General features: G+C 41.6%; 1 protein-coding gene across 2 annotated transcripts in view; it reads left to right on the top strand.

Moving 5' to 3' along the window:
• The window catches only part of LOC142839545 (interferon-induced, double-stranded RNA-activated protein kinase-like), a 39,609-nt gene extending 22,201 nt beyond the window's left edge, over nucleotides 1-17,408 (top strand). The window contains exons 10-16 of one of the 2 annotated variants that reach the window (XM_075955771.1): nucleotides 103-225; nucleotides 1,203-1,325; nucleotides 7,090-7,270; nucleotides 10,126-10,257; nucleotides 15,462-15,563; nucleotides 16,855-16,911; nucleotides 16,989-17,408. In XM_075955771.1, the coding sequence (XP_075811886.1) occupies nucleotides 103-225; nucleotides 1,203-1,325; nucleotides 7,090-7,270; nucleotides 10,126-10,257; nucleotides 15,462-15,563; nucleotides 16,855-16,911; nucleotides 16,989-17,111 (841 nt within the window). In that variant the 3' untranslated portion in view covers nucleotides 17,112-17,408. The remainder of the gene's footprint in view (nucleotides 1-102; nucleotides 226-1,202; nucleotides 1,326-7,089; nucleotides 7,271-10,125; nucleotides 10,258-15,461; nucleotides 15,564-16,854; nucleotides 16,912-16,988) is intronic. The other variant, XM_075955772.1, reaches the window with a different exon arrangement.
• The last annotated feature ends 2,210 nt before the right edge of the window (nucleotides 17,409-19,618 follow it).

The raw sequence follows: 19,618 nt of genomic DNA, 5'->3' as shown, positions 1-19,618 counted from the left end.
TGTGACTCAGGAGCTCTACCAAATGTTATTAAAGACAAGTAAGAAAGAATCATTTTCACCTTATTAAACCTCAGCAATGACAGCAATATCAATCTTGACTAGGTTTCAGAAGGATTTTGAAGACATAGAAGAAATTGGCTCAGGTGGATTTGGCCAAGTTTTCAAAGCAAAGCACAAAATTGATGGGAAGACTTATGCTATAAAGCGTGTTAAATATAACACAGAGTAAGTACATGTCTGGCTTTTGTGAACAGTGTGTTGACCCTCACCATTCTTTATATATCTGTCCTTCATTACCTACTTACTTGTTTCTTCTCCTCTTTAACTTTTCATTATGCCCACAGGAGTTTGGCTTTTCTGAAATGGCCTTACCTTACAGTGGGTATTTCTTTTAGTTTAAAAATATGATTGCCGCTAGCCGGGCTGCGGTGGTGCACGCCTTTAATCCCAGCACTCTGGAGGCAGAGGCAGGCTGATCTCTGTGAGTTCGAGGCCAGCCTGGTCTACAAGAGCTAGTTCCAGGACAGGATCCAAAAGCTACAAAGAAACCCTGTCTCAAAAAACCAAATATATATATGATTGCCTCATGTTGAGACAGTCCTGGACGCTGAAACTGTTGACTTATTTGGTTTAAGGTTGTTTTCTCAATTTTTCCCATTTTGAGATTCTCTGTTCTCTGATGTCTCCAGCTTGTGTCAAGTTGACATAAAACCATTCAATGCAGGGTAATTTCAAGAAACTGTTACAGTGTCTTAGTTCTTGAGCCCAAGCCCTGTATTTTTGTCATACATTGAAAGTTCTAAGTTGGGTTCTGCTTGCTGCCTGGGTTACCTGCCTTTGTTGCCCAAATGAGATTCGCTTGTAAAATTCCAAGATTTTGGGCCACATCTACACAGAATATCAGATATGATATAGCTACTGAAAATTGTGTTACAGACACTTAAGATAAGATACAAATGATGTTTAAATTTTAGATGTCTGTCATTTAAGCCACTGTCCTTTCTTCTATGTTGAGAATGAGAACAACCGTGCTTCTATGACCTCAATCTCTTTTGTTCCCTCTTGATTCTGGCTATCCTGCTAAAACTTGGTGTGGGAGCCATTGTGACTATTGAACAGAGGTTGCATCTTGTTACCTTAGAAGTTCCGTAATTATCAACAATAGGCAATAACTCATTTGTTTTCTGGGTGCTTTTAACTAGGAAAGCTGAACGTGAAGTAACAGCGCTGGCAACACTCAATCACGTCAACATTGTTCAATACCATACTTGTTGGCCGGGAGAGGACTATGATCCCGAGCAGAGCGAGGATAGCGATTCTAGTCGGTAAGATGAGATTCTCGCAGCTGCAATGGGATGGAAGGCCCTTGTCATTATTTTGTGAGGGCCATCACATTTAATGGTCACATTTAATTGGTCTTCACATGTAATAATCAGAGCAACCCCTGAAAGACACTATGTTCTTTTGTTCTTCAGGCAAGGCGACAACGAATGACCTTGCCCTCCCTGTTCCTCTCTATCTTCTGAACTTGTTTTAAATACTTTGTTTTAGACTCACTACATGGCACAGACTAACCTCAGGGAGGTCTGCCTGCCTCAGCCCCCAACCGATGTGATATCCCAGGCACAGGCACATTCCAGTATGCTTAGCTCAAAGTTGCTTTAATAAATATTTTTAATGGGATGGGGAGATTAGTGGTCAAGAGCATGAATCACTCTTGCAGAGGGTCAAGCAACTATGTCAGGTGGCTCACGGCCACCTGTAGTTCCAATTCTAGGGTATCGTCTGGTTTCTGTTGGCATCTGCATTCATGTACACATACCCACACAGAGACACAGACATGTAATTTGAAAATAAATCTTAAAAAGAAACCTTTAAAATTTCCTTAGTTATTTTAAAAATCCCATGTCCAGCATTCATGACCCCACTGTTCTCCATAGAACCAGTGCAGGTCATACACGGTTTGTCAGAGTTAAGACAGACTTAATGTGTAGATGCTGAATCTAAAGGCCTTCTCTTCTGCTGCTGAAACTTGCCCGTCTCTCTTCTCAGAGGCTCCTGGCAGTGCACCTCTGGAATGCAGCTGTAGCACTGTGGTAGAGTCACCGTGAGCTATGGCAGGAAATGCCCCGCTGCCATCCCTAGTGCTTTGTTTTGTCTCAGCCCCCTTTTTTTCTTTTTCTTTTTTACTTTAAAAATAATACCAATTAAGGGGCTGGAGAGATGGCTCAGAGGTTAAGAGCATTGCCTCCTCTTCCAAAGGTCCTGAGTTCAATTCCCAGCAACCACATGGTGGCTCACAACCATCTGTAATGGGGTCTGGTGCCCTCTTCTGGCCTGCAGGCATACACACAGACAGAATATTGTATATATAATAAATAAATAAATATTTAAAAAAAATAATACCAATTAAAATTCCCACTTTCTCCCCTCGTCCCGTTTCCCTCCTGTTCCCTGCCCACTCTTTCCCCCCACCACTCCAGTCCTAAGAGAGGACAATGCACCCTGCCTGCCCTGCAGGAAGCCAAGGCTCTCCCCACTAAATCCAGACTGAGTAAGGTGTGCATCCAAATAGAATAGGATCCCAAAAAGCCAGAACATGAAGTAGACACAAATCCCAGTGCCATTGTCATTGACCTCTCAATCTGCCCCAACTGTCAACCACATTCAGAGGGACCAGTTTGATCACATTCATTACCAGTCCAGCTAGAGTTGGTGAGCTCCCATTAGCTTAGGCACACTGTCTCATTTGGGGAACCCCTCATGGTCATGACTTCCTTGCTCATATTCTCCCTCCTTCAGTTCTTCAACTGGACCTTGAGAGCTCAGTCCAGTGCTGAGGTCTCCGTCTCTATCCATCACCGGATGAAGGTTCTATCTGACTGGCGTAGATATTCAGGATTGAGACGTCATCCTGATGAAATGTTTCTGTTATGAGTATAAAGTGTCCATCTCGATCTCTTCTGATTGATTTTAGTTTGAAGTCAGTTTTGTTAGAAATTAGTATGGCCACACCTGCTTTTTTCTTAGGACCATTTGCTTGAAACACCTTTTCCCAACCCTTTACTCTGAGTAGATGCCTGTCTTTGTGGTTGAGATGTGTTTCTTGCAAGCAGCAAAATGTTGGATCCTGTTTTCTTATCCAATCTCTTAGCCTGTGCCTTTTTATAGGTGAATTGAGACCATTAATATTAAGTGATATTGATGACCAGTGGTTGTTTACTCCAGTTATTCTTATTGTTTTTGGTAGTAGAGTTTGTGTGTCTCCCTTCTTTGAGTTGTGCTGGTGAAGGGTCGCTAGATGCCTGAGTTATTGTAGACAGTGTTGGCAATGTTGGATTCCTTGGGTTGCGATTTTCCTTCTATTACTTTCTGTATGGCTGGATTTGTTTCTACATATTGTTTAAATTTGTTCTTATCCTGAAATGTCTTGTTTTCTCCATTGATAGTGAACAATAGCTTGGCTGGGTATAGTAGTTTGGGTTTGCATCCATGGTCTCTTAGTTTCTGCAATACCTCTATCCAGGACCTTCTGGCTTTCATGGTTTCCATAGAAGTTAGGTGTAAGTCTGATGGGTTTACCTTTATAAGTTACTTGGCCTTTTTCCTTTGCAGCTCTTAATATTCTTTCTTTAACCTGTATATTTTGTGTTTTGATTATTATATGGTGAGGGGATGTTTTTCTTTGATCCAGTCTGTTTGGTGTTTTGTATGCTTCTTGAATATTCAAAGGAATATCTTTCTTTATGCTGGGAAAGTTTTCTTCCATAATTTTGTAAAAAATACTTTCTGGGCCTTTGAGCTGTGACTCTTCTCCTTCTTCTATTCCTATTATTCTTAGGTTTGGTCTTTTTATTGTGACCCATATTTCCTGAATGTTTTGTGATGAGAATTTGTTGGCTTTGCTGTTTTCTTTGATCAGTACGTTTATTTTCTCTATGGTGTCCTCAGAATCTGAGATTCTTTCTTCTATCTCTTGTATTCTATTGATTATGCTTGTTTCTGTAGACTCTGCTCATTGACCTAGATTTTCCATATCCAGCTGGTCCTCGGTTTGTGTTTTCTTCCTTGCTTCCATTTCAGTTTTCAATTCTTGAACTATTTCCATTACCTGTTTGATCGTTTTTTTCTTGGTTTCCCAGGGTATCATGTACATATTTATTCATTTCTTCAAACTTTTTGTTATGCTTCCCATCCATTTCTATAAGGGCATTTTTCACATGTTGTTTAAGGGACTCTATTGCTTTCATAAAGTCAATTTTTTTCCACTTCTTCTGTGTTAGGGTGTTCAAGTCCTTCAGTTGTAAGATCATTGGGTTCTGGTGTTTTCATGTTGTTTTTGAGATTATTGGGTGAATTCTTGCCTTGGCACCTGCCCATCTCCTCCTATCGATGCTATCTAATGAGTCTTTTAAAACTGGATCAGGTTTCCCTGCTGGCCAGGGGCTCCTCTTACAAAATGCCCTCGCTCTGTTTCCTGGCTCCTGCCGGGGGCCAAGATCCTTCTCACCCCTCAGAAGGGTCTTCAGGAACAGGACCAGGCTGCCAGTTTGCCAGGGCCTCGCCAACAAAAGGCCTACCTCTTTGATTTAATTGTAGTGGGGCAATCTGCTCTCGATATTGTGCGCCGGTCCGCGCCGCCTGCGTCTGCCGCCACCGCGCCGGTCTCCGCCCCTTGGGATTTTTTTAACTTCTTGTTTGGGACTCTGTCCCATGATGATAAGGATAGTACCTGACTCACTTTCTCATCTTTAAGGTGCCCGTCCTGTGCCCTTTGTAAAAGAGATGTTCAATTAACTGAAGATGACTTAAAATGCTTCCAAATTGCTTTTTGTCCTCACTTGTTTCTTTTATTAATAGTATAATTTGTTTATATATTCAACAATTTTACATGATGGAGAAAGTCATGGAAATTGTACAAACTAATAAAATGCCGTGAAATTTTTTTTATTAAAAATTTCCACCTCCTCCCCGCCTCCCTTTTCCCTCCCCCTCCCCCCACTCCCTCCCCACTCCCCTCCCCTTCCCTCTCCAGTCTGAAGAGCAGTCAGTGTTCCCTGCCCTGTGGGAAGTCCAAGGTCCTCCCCCCTCCATCCAGGTCTAGGAAGGTGAGCATCCAAACTGGCTAGGTTCCCACAAAGCCGGTATATGCAGTAGGATCAAAACCTAGTGCCATTGTCCTTGGCTTCTCAGCAGCCCTCATTGTCCACCATGTTCAGAGAGTCCGGTTTTATCCCATGCTTTTTCAGTCCCAGTCCAGCTGGCCTTGGTGAGCTCAGCCCCACTGTCTCAGTGGGTGGGTGCACCCCTCGTGGTCCTGACTTCTTTGCTCATGTTCTCCCTCCTTCTGCTCCTCATTTGGACTTTGGGAGCTCAGTCCAGTGCTCCAATGTGGGTCTCTGTCTCTATCTCCATTCATCGCCAGATGAAGGTTCTATGGTGATATGCAAGGTATTCATTAATATGGCTATAGGATCAGGCCATTTCAGGCTCTCTCCCCTCACTGCCCAGGGACCTAGCTGGGGACATCTCTCTGGACCCCTGGGAACCCCTCTAGAGTCAAGAGTCTTGCCAACCCTAAAATGGCTCCCTTAATTAAGATATATACTTCCCTGCTCCCATATCCATCCTTCCTTTATCCCAACCATCCCATTCCACCAAGCTCTCCCCATCCTCCCCTTCTCACTTTTCTCTCCCCATCTCCTTTTTCCAACATCCCACCCCACCCCCCAGTTCCCAATTTTTGCCCAAGCAATCTTATCTACTTCCAATATCCAGGAGGATAACTATATGTTTTTCTTTGGGTACACCTTCTTACTTTGCTTCTCTAGGATCGCGAATTATAGGCTCAATGTCTTTTATTTGTGTTTTCTTCCTTGCCTCCATTTCAGTTTTCAATTCTTGAACTGTTCCCATTACCTGTTTGATTGTTTTTTTTCTTGGTTTCCCAGGGTATCATTTACGTATTTATTCATTTCTTCAAACTTTTTGTTATACTTCTCATCCATTTCTATAAGGGCGTTTTTTTTTTACATGCTGTTTAAGGGACTCTATCGCTTTCATAATGTCAATTTTTCCCCTTCTTCTGGATTAGGGTGTTCAAGACCTTCTGTTGTAAGATCACTGGGCTCGTGTTTTCATGTTGTTTTTCAGATTGGTGGAGGAATTCTTGCCTTGGCGCCTGCCTATCTCTTCCTTCAAATGCTATCCAATGGATTTTATGGAACAGGATCGAGTTCTTGTGCTGGCCAGGGTCCTCCCTGACAAAAGGCCTACCTTGCTGCAGGCAGGCTATTGAAGCAAAGGAACTCCCACCCGCCTGTTGCCCTCAGCTGTAGTAATAGGATCGGCGGGGCTGTGTCCCCAGCACCCTGGCCGCCTGGCTAGCTTATGCCCCGAAATAACACCACACAAATTGTATTCTTTTAAACACTGCTTGGCCCATTATATCTAGCCTCTTTTCGGCTGACTCTCGCACCTGGACTAGCCCATTTCTAATAAAGTGTGTAGCGCCGAGGTGCGCTTACCGGGAAGATTCTAGCCTACGTCCATCCTGGACCGGAGGTTGATCGTGTCTGCCTCAGAGAGCAGAGCTATCGCGTCTGCCCAGGAGAGGGGACATGGCGTCTCTGAGCTCACTTCCTCTTACTCCCAGCATTCTGTTCTGTTTACCCCACCCACCTATGTTCTAACCTATCAGGGCAAGCAGTTTCTTTATTTAATTAACCAATGACCTTCCTCCATCACTCAGCACCCCGTCCGAGCACCCAAACAGGCTGAGCTGGCCCAAATTGCTTTATATAATAATGGAAAACCTGGATTTCTGCAATTAGGACTGCTCATATCTTTTCTCAAAAGTGATCAGATCTTCAGCATTAAAGAATATATAGGCTCATACTTTATAGATAAATTTTGAGGCTCTGTATACTTGAGAAATTATGATGTATATAAGTGGTTTATTTTATTACATGTTTATCATATTAAGGTATTCATTCTGAGACATGTTTTGTTTGGGTTTCATAAGATGTTAGAATTTTTAATTATTTTTCTCTATTGCTGCTTTTAACACACGGTGAATTTTGTGTCCAGATCAAAGACCCGGTGCCTTTTCATTCAAATGGAGTTCTGCGATAAAGGAACTCTGGAGAACTGGATGGTAAATGAAGGGAAGAAGAAAACAGACAAAGATTTACTTTTGGAATTTTTTGAACAAATAACGACAGGGGTGGATTATATACATTCAAAAGCTTTGATTCACAGAGACCTTAAGGTAAGGGAAATGTGCTTTGATAGTTGATAAACACACAGTTTAATGACTTTAAAGTGTATTTTATCTGTTTTCAATTTGTGCTTGGCTGGTAGTCATGATACAATAACATTTCTCTAGCTTGCTGGACTTAAACAGGGTCTGGAACTTACCCCAGATGCCATCCCATACAACTGCTCAGCAGATCTCCGGGTCCCGGGAACCCACTGTGACATGACCCTATCAGATGTCCTGTTCCCTCCAGGCTGTATTTAGTGTGATGGTCATTGCCTAAGTGTAAACAGTAGCAGCTCCCTTTCATAGACTGAAAATAACTGTGGTGGTTCCCAGGGATGGCCCTCTGCTAGGACCCCTAACTGTGGTGGTTGCCAGGGATGGCCCGCTGCTCGGACCCCTAACTGTGGTGGTTACCAGGGATGGCCCGCTGCTCGGACCCCTAACTGTGGTGGTTGCCAGGGATGGCCCGCTGCTAGGACCCCTAACTGTGGTGGTTGCCAGGGATGGCCCGCTGCTAGGACCCCTAACTGTGGTGGTTGCCAGGGATGGCCCGCTGCTAGGACCCCTAACTGTGGTGGTTGCCAGGGATGGCCCGCTGCTAGGACCCCTAACTGTGGTGGTTGCCAGGGATGGCCCGCTGCTCGGACCCCTAACTGTGGTGGTTGCCAGGGATGGCCCGCTGCTCAGACCCCACTTCTGCTGTTGTGCTTCTCTGCTCCACTGTGGTTCAGCTGCTGTTCCTGAGGGCACATGATGCAGCTGAGGAGTCCACAGCCTGGCCTTAGTGTTTCCCTGATTGGAGTCTTCTCCCCCATAATTAGGAAAACCCCCATGCTTTCGAATATTCGCCATCCCTCTTGGTCTGTTTGCTTTTATGATCTGACAGTGAGTTTCCCGTTTCCCCTTTCCATCAACAAGAAAGAAGAGACACCAAGGAGTCCCGCGATTGCCTTCCTTACCACAACCCTACCACAATTCACGCGAGTTCTTCCTGACAGCTTCGTTCATGTTCTTCACCAGACATGCATGCTTCTGACTGTCCTCTTTGGTCCTGATTCCTTTACTTAACCTTTCTGGATTACTAAGTCTCTGCCTTTTCTGCTGTAAGGCAGAAGAACCTTATCCAAGTGAATCTTGGCTACCTGGGTGCTCCACCTGTCTAAAACAGTCAGAATGAGGAATGATTCAAAAAGTTCCTAGGAAGGGCTGGAATGCTGGCTCGGAGGTTAAGAGTACTGACTGCTCTTCCAGAGGTCCTGAGTTCAATTCCCAGCAACCACATGGTGGCTCACAACCATCTGTAATGAGATCTGGTGCCCTCTTCTGGCCTGCAGGCACCTATACAGACAAAACAATGTATACATAATAAATAAATTTAAAAAAGTTCCTAGCCCTGTTTATAGCTGCTTGCTGAACCAAGCTAGAATGACGTGGCTGTCAAAACATTTGAGTTCTGTTTGCCTTGCATTTGTGAACTTAGCAACTTGATATCTGAGTCCTCCCATTCTAATATTTCTCTGTAGCAATATCTAAAATGTTGTTAAAAGTTAGAAGATTTTTAGGAATGTTATGTTCCAACAGATAAATGACTAGGATGAATGGCACATAGTAGTAATCCCAACATCTCAGCGCCTGGGGCAGGAGGATTATGAGTTTGAGGCTAGCCCGGTCTACAAACATAGATCCTATCTAAAAAACGTTTTGGTTTTTGTTTTTATTCACTATCCCTCACTTTGGTATAAATCACACACAGGTTTACATGGTTCTTCCGGATCTGAGGTCCTTCTGCCCTCTTCTCTCTGACTTTTCTACTTCAATGCTGCTTCCTCCCATCTCAGAAAGGATCAGAAAGATGTGCTTGCACCTTCTCCCAGAGAATGATGTTTTAAAAGCCATTCTTACATGAGGTCTCCAAGAGCTGACTTGTTACTATGTTAGAGTCTTGAGCTCCAGGCCACAGCGGTACGGCCATACGGTTTCTAGGGAAAGGGTGTTCTCTGCTTCTGTGTATCTCATCTCTGTGTCAAAGGGGTCCGCGCTGGCCAGATCATTGAACCTAGCCTCTGCTCCCTGGATCAAGTTGGCACACTTCCTTCCTGTTCCATAACCTCGCATTTCATTTATCCATAGTATAACTGACTAAATAAGACAGAACATCATTGTTCTTTTTTTTTTAAAGAATTATTTTCTTTTTTTAGTTTTTTTTTTTTTTAAACCGGGGTTTCTCTGTATAGCCCTTTACTGTGCTGAAACTCACTCTGTAGACCAGGCTGGCCTCAAACTTACATAGAGCCACCTAGCCACCTGCCTCTGCTGTTGAGTGCTGGAATTAAAGGCGTGTGCCACCACACCAGGCTTGTTTTTTTTTTTTTAAATAAAAAGCAATCTGATATTTGTCCTGGTCTCATAGATATTTACGCAAATTCAGTCTTCTGCTTCTGAGTTAGGCTGCAGCTGTATTAGGGTAGGCAGTTTCATCTGTGGGCACAGCAAAGCTCTGTTGCTGTGACTTCAGTTTAGCTTGCGAACATTGTTTCCCCACGTCCACTGCACACAAATACCCTCTTCTGTTACTGACTTTAAGTTCTAATCCATGATTAGATCCTCCTCCTGGGACCCTGCAAAGTGAATCTTCCACTTGTTCCGTTTTGATATTTGGAGGCAGGTGTGAACCAAGACACCTTCGCTGTCATTTCAAAGTCTTTTCTTCTTCAGTTGGCATTTTAAAATCCCAAAGTGTTAAATTCCCTAGTTTGGGCTGCCCGTGTAAGGAGAAATGTCAACAAATCAGTATAAAAGGTTGTTGGGGCCTGTGGTGATAGTTGGTCCAAATCACATATATTAATTAATCTTTTCTATAGCCAGGTAATATATTTTTAGTAGATGAAAAGCACATAAAGATTGGAGACTTTGGCCTCGTAACAGGCCAAATGGAAAATGATGGAAATCGAACAAAGCAAGCAGGAACTCTTCTATACATGAGTCCAGAACAGGTAAAGTTCCTTTCCTTTCTGTCTGTGTATATTTTACTTCTTTATTTTCTTTCATTTTGTGTTTGTGTGTGTGTGGCGTTGTACAAATTCATGTAGGTGTGTGTACATGCGTGTGGTATGTGGACGTTTGTGCATGAACATATGGAAGTCCAAAATTGTTGTTAAAGATGTCAGGTATCTTCTCTGGTAGCTCTCCACCATATGTATATGTGTGTGTGTGTGTATGTGTGTAAGCATGTATATTACCATGTATATACCATATATATTACCACATATATAGCACAAATTCTAATTAGTCTTAATAAATAAAAACTGATATCAGATAATAGGGGTTGAAAGTTGAAAGATCAGAGAAGCAAAGTGCCAACTATTAGAGATCTTTTACCTCTACCAGTGCTCAGACCAAAGGGGTGATCCTGCCCTCAGACTGTACTGCTCCTCAGACTACTTCAGATTGCATCTGCCTCCACCAAATCTCAGACTGTGCTCTGAGCTCCTCTCTCTGCTCAGCCGCATCACTCTTGTCTTCTATCTCCTGAGTACTGGGATTAAAGGTGTGGGATTCCAAGTGCTGGGATCACCTTTGTGTGAGCTCTTTTTCTCATTTAGACAGACTCAATCTTGTGTAGCCCAGGGTAACCTTGAACTAACAAAGATCCCTCTGCTTGTGTCTCTGGAGTCCTGGGATTAAAGGCATGTGATCTACTCTCTGGCCTCTAGTGGCTTAGTTCTGCACTCCAATCTTCAGGCAAGCTTTATTTGTTAAATACAACTAAATATCACTACACACACACACACATATATATACACATATACCATATATATACCACTCATACCACATATATATCATACATAACACACATATATACTACATATGACACACATACCATATATACAATGCATATACACCATTTATACCTGCACACATACATGCAACACATGTATAGCATGTATACATCATATATACCAAGTGTATATACATAGATATTTATATGTATATTGTATGAGTGTTTTGCCTGCTTGTATGTCTATGCATCATATGCATTCAGTGTCTACAGAGACCAGAAGAGGTTCTGGATCCCCTGGGATGGAACTCAGGCCACCAGGCTTGGAGGCCTAAACCATTACCTTCTGAACTGTCTTACAGACCCTCTACAGTATGTTTTGAGACTGAATATAACGTATTCCCACTGAACATAGAAGTCAACATGCTAGTTAGGGTAGCGAGCCAATAAATGTGAGAGATGCCTCCGTCTCTGTTGCATGTAGTACCTAAGACGATAAAAGCAGTGTACACAAAGCTGTATAATATGTTGCTTAGGGGGTAATGAGTATAGCGGGAAAAGGTCTGTATATATGCATTATACATGCAGTTTTATTTGCACAGTGGATCTGGACTTGGCTGAGTGTGCAGGTGTGTAAAATGTAGACACCCAGAGCTAAGGGCACGTCTTTGATACTCTATGGTAGACTTCTGGATGTGAAGTGAAAGAATTGAGAGAGAATTGCTTTCCAAACATAGTAAGTGCCTCCAAGTTGTCATTGAAAAAGTGATCATTAATAACCTCATAGTAAAGGACCCAAGAGTGCTGCCATCTCATAGTCACCAGCTTTGCTTTCCTTCTTACCTTCTAGATGTGTTTGAAAGTATTGAATCTTTTAATATATTTACATATCTTTTCCTGTAAACTCTCTAAACATATTTTCCCATTTTTCATAAACAGTCTGTCTTTTGCTATGTATTTACAAGGAATCTTTCCACGTTTTGGTTGACAGTTCTGTGTATGATTCAATACTGCAATTTTTTTCCTCCCTGTTACGTTTTTGCTTTCGATACTGTTAATGGATTATAAGGTTTTGCTGTGTTTATCTGTAGTTTCTTGATGGTTACCAGTCTTCTCATTTTTACTTTGAAGACATTTCATACCAGAAGATGATAATTTTTTCCAATATTTTGACCTATTTTGAATTAAGTTTTTCATATGTATGTGGAAGGGCTATCACCTGATCTCCCCATTTATAATATATAGTTACTTCATTATTATATAGTAAATATTTTACAGTGCCATTTAAGTAAAATTCATGGAGACAGAAAAGGAAAAAAGAAGGTTACCAGAGAGCTTGTGGAAGTAAGGAATTAATTGTATAATATATACAATTTCTACTTGGCACGATGGAAATTTCTAGAAATGAGATGGTGATGGTTACAAAACATTGTGAAAGTGCTTACAAACATGTAATTGTTAAAATAAATGATTAATGTAGTAAATTTACTATCCTAGCACATTAAACATGTTTTATTCGTTTGTATTCACTGTATTAGTGCTGAATTTCATAAAGACAATCTCCAAGTATATCACACGTTTTACCATATCCGTCCCTGTATCACACGCTCTTCCATATCCCTCCCTGTATCACACGCTCTTCCATATCCGTCCCTGTATCACACGCTCTACCATATCCGTCCCTGTATCACACGCTCTTCCATATCCGTCCCTGTATCACACGCTCTTCCATATCCATCCCTGTATCACACGCTCTTCCATATCCGTCCCTGTATCACGCTCTACCATATCTGTGCCTGTATCACACGCTCTTCCATATCCGTCCCTGTATCACACGCTCTTCCATATCCATCCCTGTATCACACGCTCTTCCATATCCGTCCCTGTATCACGCTCTACCATATCTGTGCCTGTATCACACGCTCTTCCATATCCGTCCCTGTATCACACGCTCTTCCATATCCATCCCTGTATCACACGCTCTTCCATATCCGTCCCTGTATCACGCTCTACCATATCTGTGCCTGTATCACACGCTCTACCATATCCGTCCCTGTATCACACGCTCTTCCATATCCGTCCCTGTATCACACGCTCTTCCATATCCATCCCTGTATCACACGCTCTTCTATATCCCTCCCCATATCACACGCACTACAATATCTGTCCCTGTATTGCCCTCTTTCTGTTCCCTCCCCTTTGCCAGTCTCTGTTTTCCACTAGTTCCCTTTCTACTGTGTGTTGGCATAGCCGAGTGTATTAGTTTACTTTATATAGAACTAAGGTCCAAAAATGAGAGAAAATGTGGTAGTTTTCTTTCTGAGCTGGGACTCTTCCTTTAATATGATTGTAACCAGTTGTATCTGTTTTCTTAAATGTTGGATGATCTTGTTTTTTACATCTGAATAAAACTCCATTTTATATATGTGTATGTGTATATATGTGTGTATATTTATATGTCTATATATTGGTATGCATATGTGTATACACACGTTTTATATATATATATGTACATACATGTTTTCTTTATCCTTACATCTTCTGATGACCACTTGGACTGATCCCATAACTTGACTATTGTGAATAGAACTATGGATAATCAAGTATCTCTGTTGTGTGTTGACTCAGAATCCAAACCCAGGAAAGTTATACCTGAGTAAGATTTCATCTTGCAAGCCGGGCGATGGTGGCGCACTCCTTTAATCCCAGCACTCGGGTTGCAGAGGCAGGCGGATCTCTGTGAGTTCGAGACGAGCCTGGTCTACAGAGCTAGTTCCAGGAAAGGCTCCAAAGCCACAGAGAAACCCTGTCTCGAAAAACTAAAAAATAAAAAAGATTTCATCTTGCCCCATCCAGATTGGCTGTTATAAAGAAAGCAACAACAAATGCTGACAAAGATGTTGATTATTTCCGCGTTTCTTGGCCATTTATTCTTAGCTTTTCAGAACAGTCTGATATGCTTTATTAGCTCCCATTAATTGACTGGGTGGGATGTTAAAAGTTAGTTTTGTATTTAGTTTTTTGGGACTCGTTCTATGTTTTGGAGATTAGAAATTTATTGTATGCTCAGCTAGCCAAGATTTTGTTTTTCTTTGGGCTGTTTCTTCTCTGGCAATTGTTTCTCATGCTGTGCAGAAGCTTCATAATTTCATGCAATTGCTAGATCGTGATATTATTTTCTGGGATGTTAAAGCCCTTCCCAAAAAGTCCTTGTCTATGCTTGTGTATCTTATACTGTTTCTCCGTAATTTCTCTGACAGTCTCACAGTTTTAGGTCTTTAATCCAGTCTGAACTGATTTTTGTGTACATAGACCCCAGGTGTGTGCTCATGTGAGCACACACACACACATACATGGAGAGGGGGAGCTATAGAGAGGGAGAGTGTATGTGTGAGAGAGGAGAGAGAAAGACAGGGGTAGAGAGAGAGAGAGAGATTTTTTCCTTTCTGTTGAGTATGTTATTGGAATTTTGATGGAGATTACAGTGAATTTGTAAATCACATCTAGTACTATAGTATTTTCCATGTTAATTTTGCTGATTCACAAGCACAGGAGGTCTGGGTCTCTCTGTGCAGCCCTGGTTATCCTGAAACTCACTCTATAGAGCAGGCTGACCTCAAACTTAGAGAGCCTTCTGCCTTTGCTTTTCAAGTGCTGGGCTCAAAGGTGTCTATCACTATATCCAGTAGTAATATTTTAAAGTTATCATCAATAAGATTAATTATCTTAGTGGTTCGTTATTAGAACATAGAAAATCTGCTGATTTTTTTTAAAAAGATTTATTTCATGTGTATGAGTTTTCCTTTATATTTGTATGTATGTGTACCGTGTGCATGCCTAGTATCTATTGAGCCCCGAAGAGGGTGTCAGATACTGGAGTCACAGGTCACCATATAGGTGTTGGGAATTGAATTCAGGTTCTTTGCTGACAAAGAGAGTACTTTCAAAAGCTGAGCGATTGTCCAGCCCCAAAACTACTAATTTTTGAATGTTGACTTTGTGTTCAGTTTGTGGTAGAATCTTTAGAATCTCTTGTGTACAGGATAGTATTGTCTAAAAGTGGGGATCTAGCTTATTTTTCTACTTGAATTCTTCTATATCTTTCTCTTGTCTAGCTAAGAGTTGAAGAACTATATTGAATATAGGCAGGGAAAGCAAAAGTACATCCCATTGTCTTACTCTTAATTTTGGTAGAAATGCTCCTAGTTTTATAATTTAGTATAAAATTGGCTATAGATTTGTTTTATATAACCTTTATTGTGTTCCCTCTGTTTCTACGTGATGGTTAATTTTAGTGGTCAACTAAAATACAGAATAAACAGACATTTTGATGTAATATATAGTTTATAGCTTTTTTATCAGAAGGCATAGAAACTTGTATTAGGTGAGTAACAAAGACAAATGTATTTTGGCTTCCAGAAATCTTCACAGGAATGTGGGAAAGAAGTGGACATCTTTGCTTTAGGCCTTATTCTAGCGGAACTTCTGCACATATGTGTCACCAGTTCAGAAAAAGTAAAGGTAAATATCCCAAGGGAGAACTAAGCAGATTAAAGCGCTGGTTGTCACTCTTCAGGCACTAACGCTATCGCCTGCCACTCGGTGAGGGTGTTTGACCTCATGACTCTGCTTGTAAGTGAAATATAAACTCCTCTTTCAAGTGTGGACAACCATTTTGCTATAAGTAAAAAAGGCTGTCTATAAAATATGTGGTATATCCCATAAGATTTGTACTTTTGTATGCCGACAAAATTTCACTGATTAGAGGGCAGTTCTGCTTTAAGTGCTACATGAATATAAAAATCAGTCAGTTTCTCAAGGGATTAATTTTCGAAGAAGAAAGATAACAGCCAAAAATGAATGAGAGTTTTATTTTTTTTATTTTTTATTTTTATTTTTTGGTTTTTCGAGACAGGGTTTCTCTGTGGTTTTGGAGCCTGTCCTGGAACTAGCTCTTGTAGACCAGGCTGGTCTCGAACTCACAGAGATCCACCTGCCTCTGCCTCCAAGGTGCTGGGATTAAAGGCGTGCGCCACCACCGCCCGGCGATTGAGAGTTTTAGAGACAGAAAATGTGCAAAAGGAGCTAAAAGATCTCTCCAGAAGTCTGGATTTAGATTCCATGGAAATGCATAACTTGGGTACTGAAAGATCAAGTTTTGTTCAGATTATCTATATAAGCGCATTTGTGCACACACATACATACACACACTCGCACACACAAATGTGTGCATATGTCCACATGCTATGGCATGCTAATGGAGGTCAGAAGACAATTAACCTGGGTTAGTTCATTCTAATAGTTGAAATAAAAAGCATGTAACCCCAACATGGAGATACGAATGTGCAGTGTGTGTTGGGAATAGCAGGCAAGGTGGTTTTATCTGAAGCCAATGATTGGTGGGGCTGGAGAGAAGGTTGGGCTACACTGAGGAAAGCCTTTGGGCTTGTTATGTCGGTGGGTAGGTAGTGAGGCAGCACTGGAGACAGCAGACTCGAGAGGGGTTTGCCTGGAGTCAAAACAGCCTTATCTTCCCTAAAAGAGGGATGATGAAAAGATGCACGGCCTAGCATCCCAGAACAGAAGGGAAGTGATGGGCCTCCTGAACTTAGCCCTTCAAAGCATGGATCTTAAGGATGGTTATCAGATCGGGGTAGGTCCAGGAAGGGGAGTTCTGCATGCTTCTTGACTAAAGAGTCCTAAATTTAAGAACTATTCTAGATTTAATGTATCTCCAGTCATAAGTGTATTTAGTTTTTTTTCTCCATATAAATTGTTTTCTTAGTAAATACATCTATTTGTTGTATTTCAGTTTTTCGAAAAGCTAAGAGACGGCATCTTCCCCGATGATATATTTGACAACAAAGAAGTAAGCATTTGAAAGTCATTGGTTTTATTTTCTCCACTGTTTTCTTTCTTAGTACTGACTCTTATTTATAATTACAGAAAAGGCTTCTAAGGAGATTGCTCTTGAAGGAACCCAAGGAACGACCTAGTACATCTGAAATTCTGAGGATCTTGGCTGAATGGAAGAACAACTCAGAGAAAAAGAAAGGACACACACATTAGGGCCTTCTGAAAAAGTGTTCCACTTTGGACATATGGCCTTCCTTGTGCTACCTAGTCTGAGCTGGAACATTGGTAGATACTGAAAGGAAAGAAAAACTCGCACAAAAGTTTTTATTTCAAGAACGTTTTTAAAGTTAGTCTTTGACAATTCCATCCATGTATTGCATTCCGGTCATACTCACGTCCACCCTCCTCGGACACCCATGCCAACATGAACTATGCCCTCTGCTGCGCATGCCTCATCATGTGAACTGCAGCTTCTGACTTTGGGATTCCAAATAAATCTCTTTGTCCTTACGTTGCCTCTCTCAGGTAGTCGCTGTGACGAGAAAGCCATGAAATGGAACCAGAAGGAGGGTTTTGTGGCAGTAAACCTGCCACATGGCCCTTAAGCTTTCAGAGCTGGGTTGTGGGAGGAATGTGGAAAAGTTTGGAGCTGCAGGCTGAAGAAGTCCTAGAATGCTGTCTATAGCGGTATATTATTTGTGTTTTATTAAAGAAAGCTTGCCTGTAGACTAATGTGCAAAGCAGCCACACTAGTCAGCCATACAGGCCAGGCAGTGGTGGCTCACACCTTTAATCCCAGCACTTGGGGTCCCTCATCTATAATCCAAGCACTAGGGGGATAGAGACAGGCATGATACGCTCTGAGCAGAGAGAGGAATATAAAGTGAAAGAGAAAGGAACTCACTGGAGTTCAGAATATGAGGTTTGGGAGGAAATTCCAAAACATTCAGACTAGGGCACGGAGGCTGTTTTCTGCTTGTAGCCAGGGTTATAGCGTAAATGAGGAAAGAAAGAGGAATAGGAGATGTGAAAGGGCATGAAGATTTGGGAAACGAGGAACTTCAAAGTCAACGTAGGTGCAAAGTGGCAATAATTAGAGAAACTGGAAAGAATGAACACAGGGACACTGGGCAGAGAAGACGTTGGCCCCAGCAGCAGCAGGAAATGCTGGAAGATAATGTGGACTGCATTCCCAGAGACCTTGAGGGTCTGTCTAGACTTCCGAGCAGCACATCACCGTCACAAAAACTCACGTCATTTTACAGTTTTGACAGCGATCCAAATGTGGGCTACCAGCGATGCGCAGCAATAAGACAAGCCTCTGGGGTGCATAGTTGCTGAATCTCGTGTTAAATATCCGGCCTCCAGAACTGCAGTAAGTGTATATAGTGTAAATGACCGAGTCTGTGCTAACATGTTGCAGCTATAGGAAATTAAAATATACCACAACTAAATTAACATCATCAGGGCTCTAAGTATTCCAGAAGCATTTTGCTTGCCTCCCAGTACTACTACAGTTTCCAGTTAGAACTGAAGACAGTGCTAGTGTCTTCTAACATCCATCTAACCGTGGGGGCACCATGAGCCACTTCTGAGTGGAGGACATGCTATAGACATGACTAGTTCCTCCAGCAGATGCTGAGAGAAAAGAAAACCAGGGAGTATGCTATGGAGTCAGAGGACGTGTCAGCCAAGTAACCTTGGGTCCTCCTGATTTTAAGCAACTGTACAGAGACAGTCTTGAGGTTGTACAATTGATCCAGACTAATTATGTGATAATTATGTTTCTTAGTTTGTCTGAGTAGCAGGGACATGTGGCTTTGTTAATATTACAAAGAACTTGTCTGTTACAAATCAACCTTTAAATATTTAGAACTAAAACACTGGAATGCTTGAGTTTCACTGTAGATTTTTCCTGCCAAAGAAACAAAAAAACGGGGGGCTGGAGAGATGGTTCAGTGGTTAAGAGCATTGTCTGCTCCTCCAAAAAATCTGAGTTCAATTTCTGGCAACTACATGGTGGCTCAGAACCATCTATAATGAGGTCTGGTGCTCTCTCCTGGCCTGCAGACATACAGACAGACAGAATATTGTATACATAATAAATAAATAAATATTTTTTTTTAAAAAAAGAAACAAAAAACGGAAGGGATAGGTGTAACAACAAAGGTAAAATATTCTTTGCTAAACCGCTTAATGTTACACACAATCTCATCATTCTTGTCTATATTTGAGTTAAAAAGTTATGAGAATTATTATTGAATGAAAATATTTTCTGTTATACTAAAATATTAAAGTGCCAAAAAGCCCCATGCTTTGGTGAACCATCAAGTGGGGAATGGATGTTGTATGTTTGTCTAGTGAGTCTGCAGATAATGTCGGGGAGAAGCTGGCATTCAGGTTTCTCATGTTACATGTAGATAGGTACACAGGTGTCCTTAATGGGCATGCAGCCTGTATGGTTGCACTAGAACATTCTCAGAAGTCCCCCACACTTAGCCACTTAAAAAACATCTTACATTTCATTTCAAACTGGGTCCCACAAATTATACAACTAGCCACACATATACATCTTTATGTGTGTATGTACATATTATGAATATATTTAATATAACTTTATATTAAGTTCACATGTCTTTATGTATGTGTGTTTGTTATGTGGGTATATTTGGTAAAATGGTATGTTTGGTCTGTGGTAAAAATTCTAGTGAAGCAACTAG

This window comes from Microtus pennsylvanicus, chromosome 21, assembly GCF_037038515.1.
Source record: "Microtus pennsylvanicus isolate mMicPen1 chromosome 21, mMicPen1.hap1, whole genome shotgun sequence".
Taxonomy (NCBI): Eukaryota; Metazoa; Chordata; class Mammalia; order Rodentia; family Cricetidae; genus Microtus; species Microtus pennsylvanicus.
Note: the sequence above shows the minus strand (reverse complement) of the source record. Positions and strands in the feature narration are given on the sequence as shown.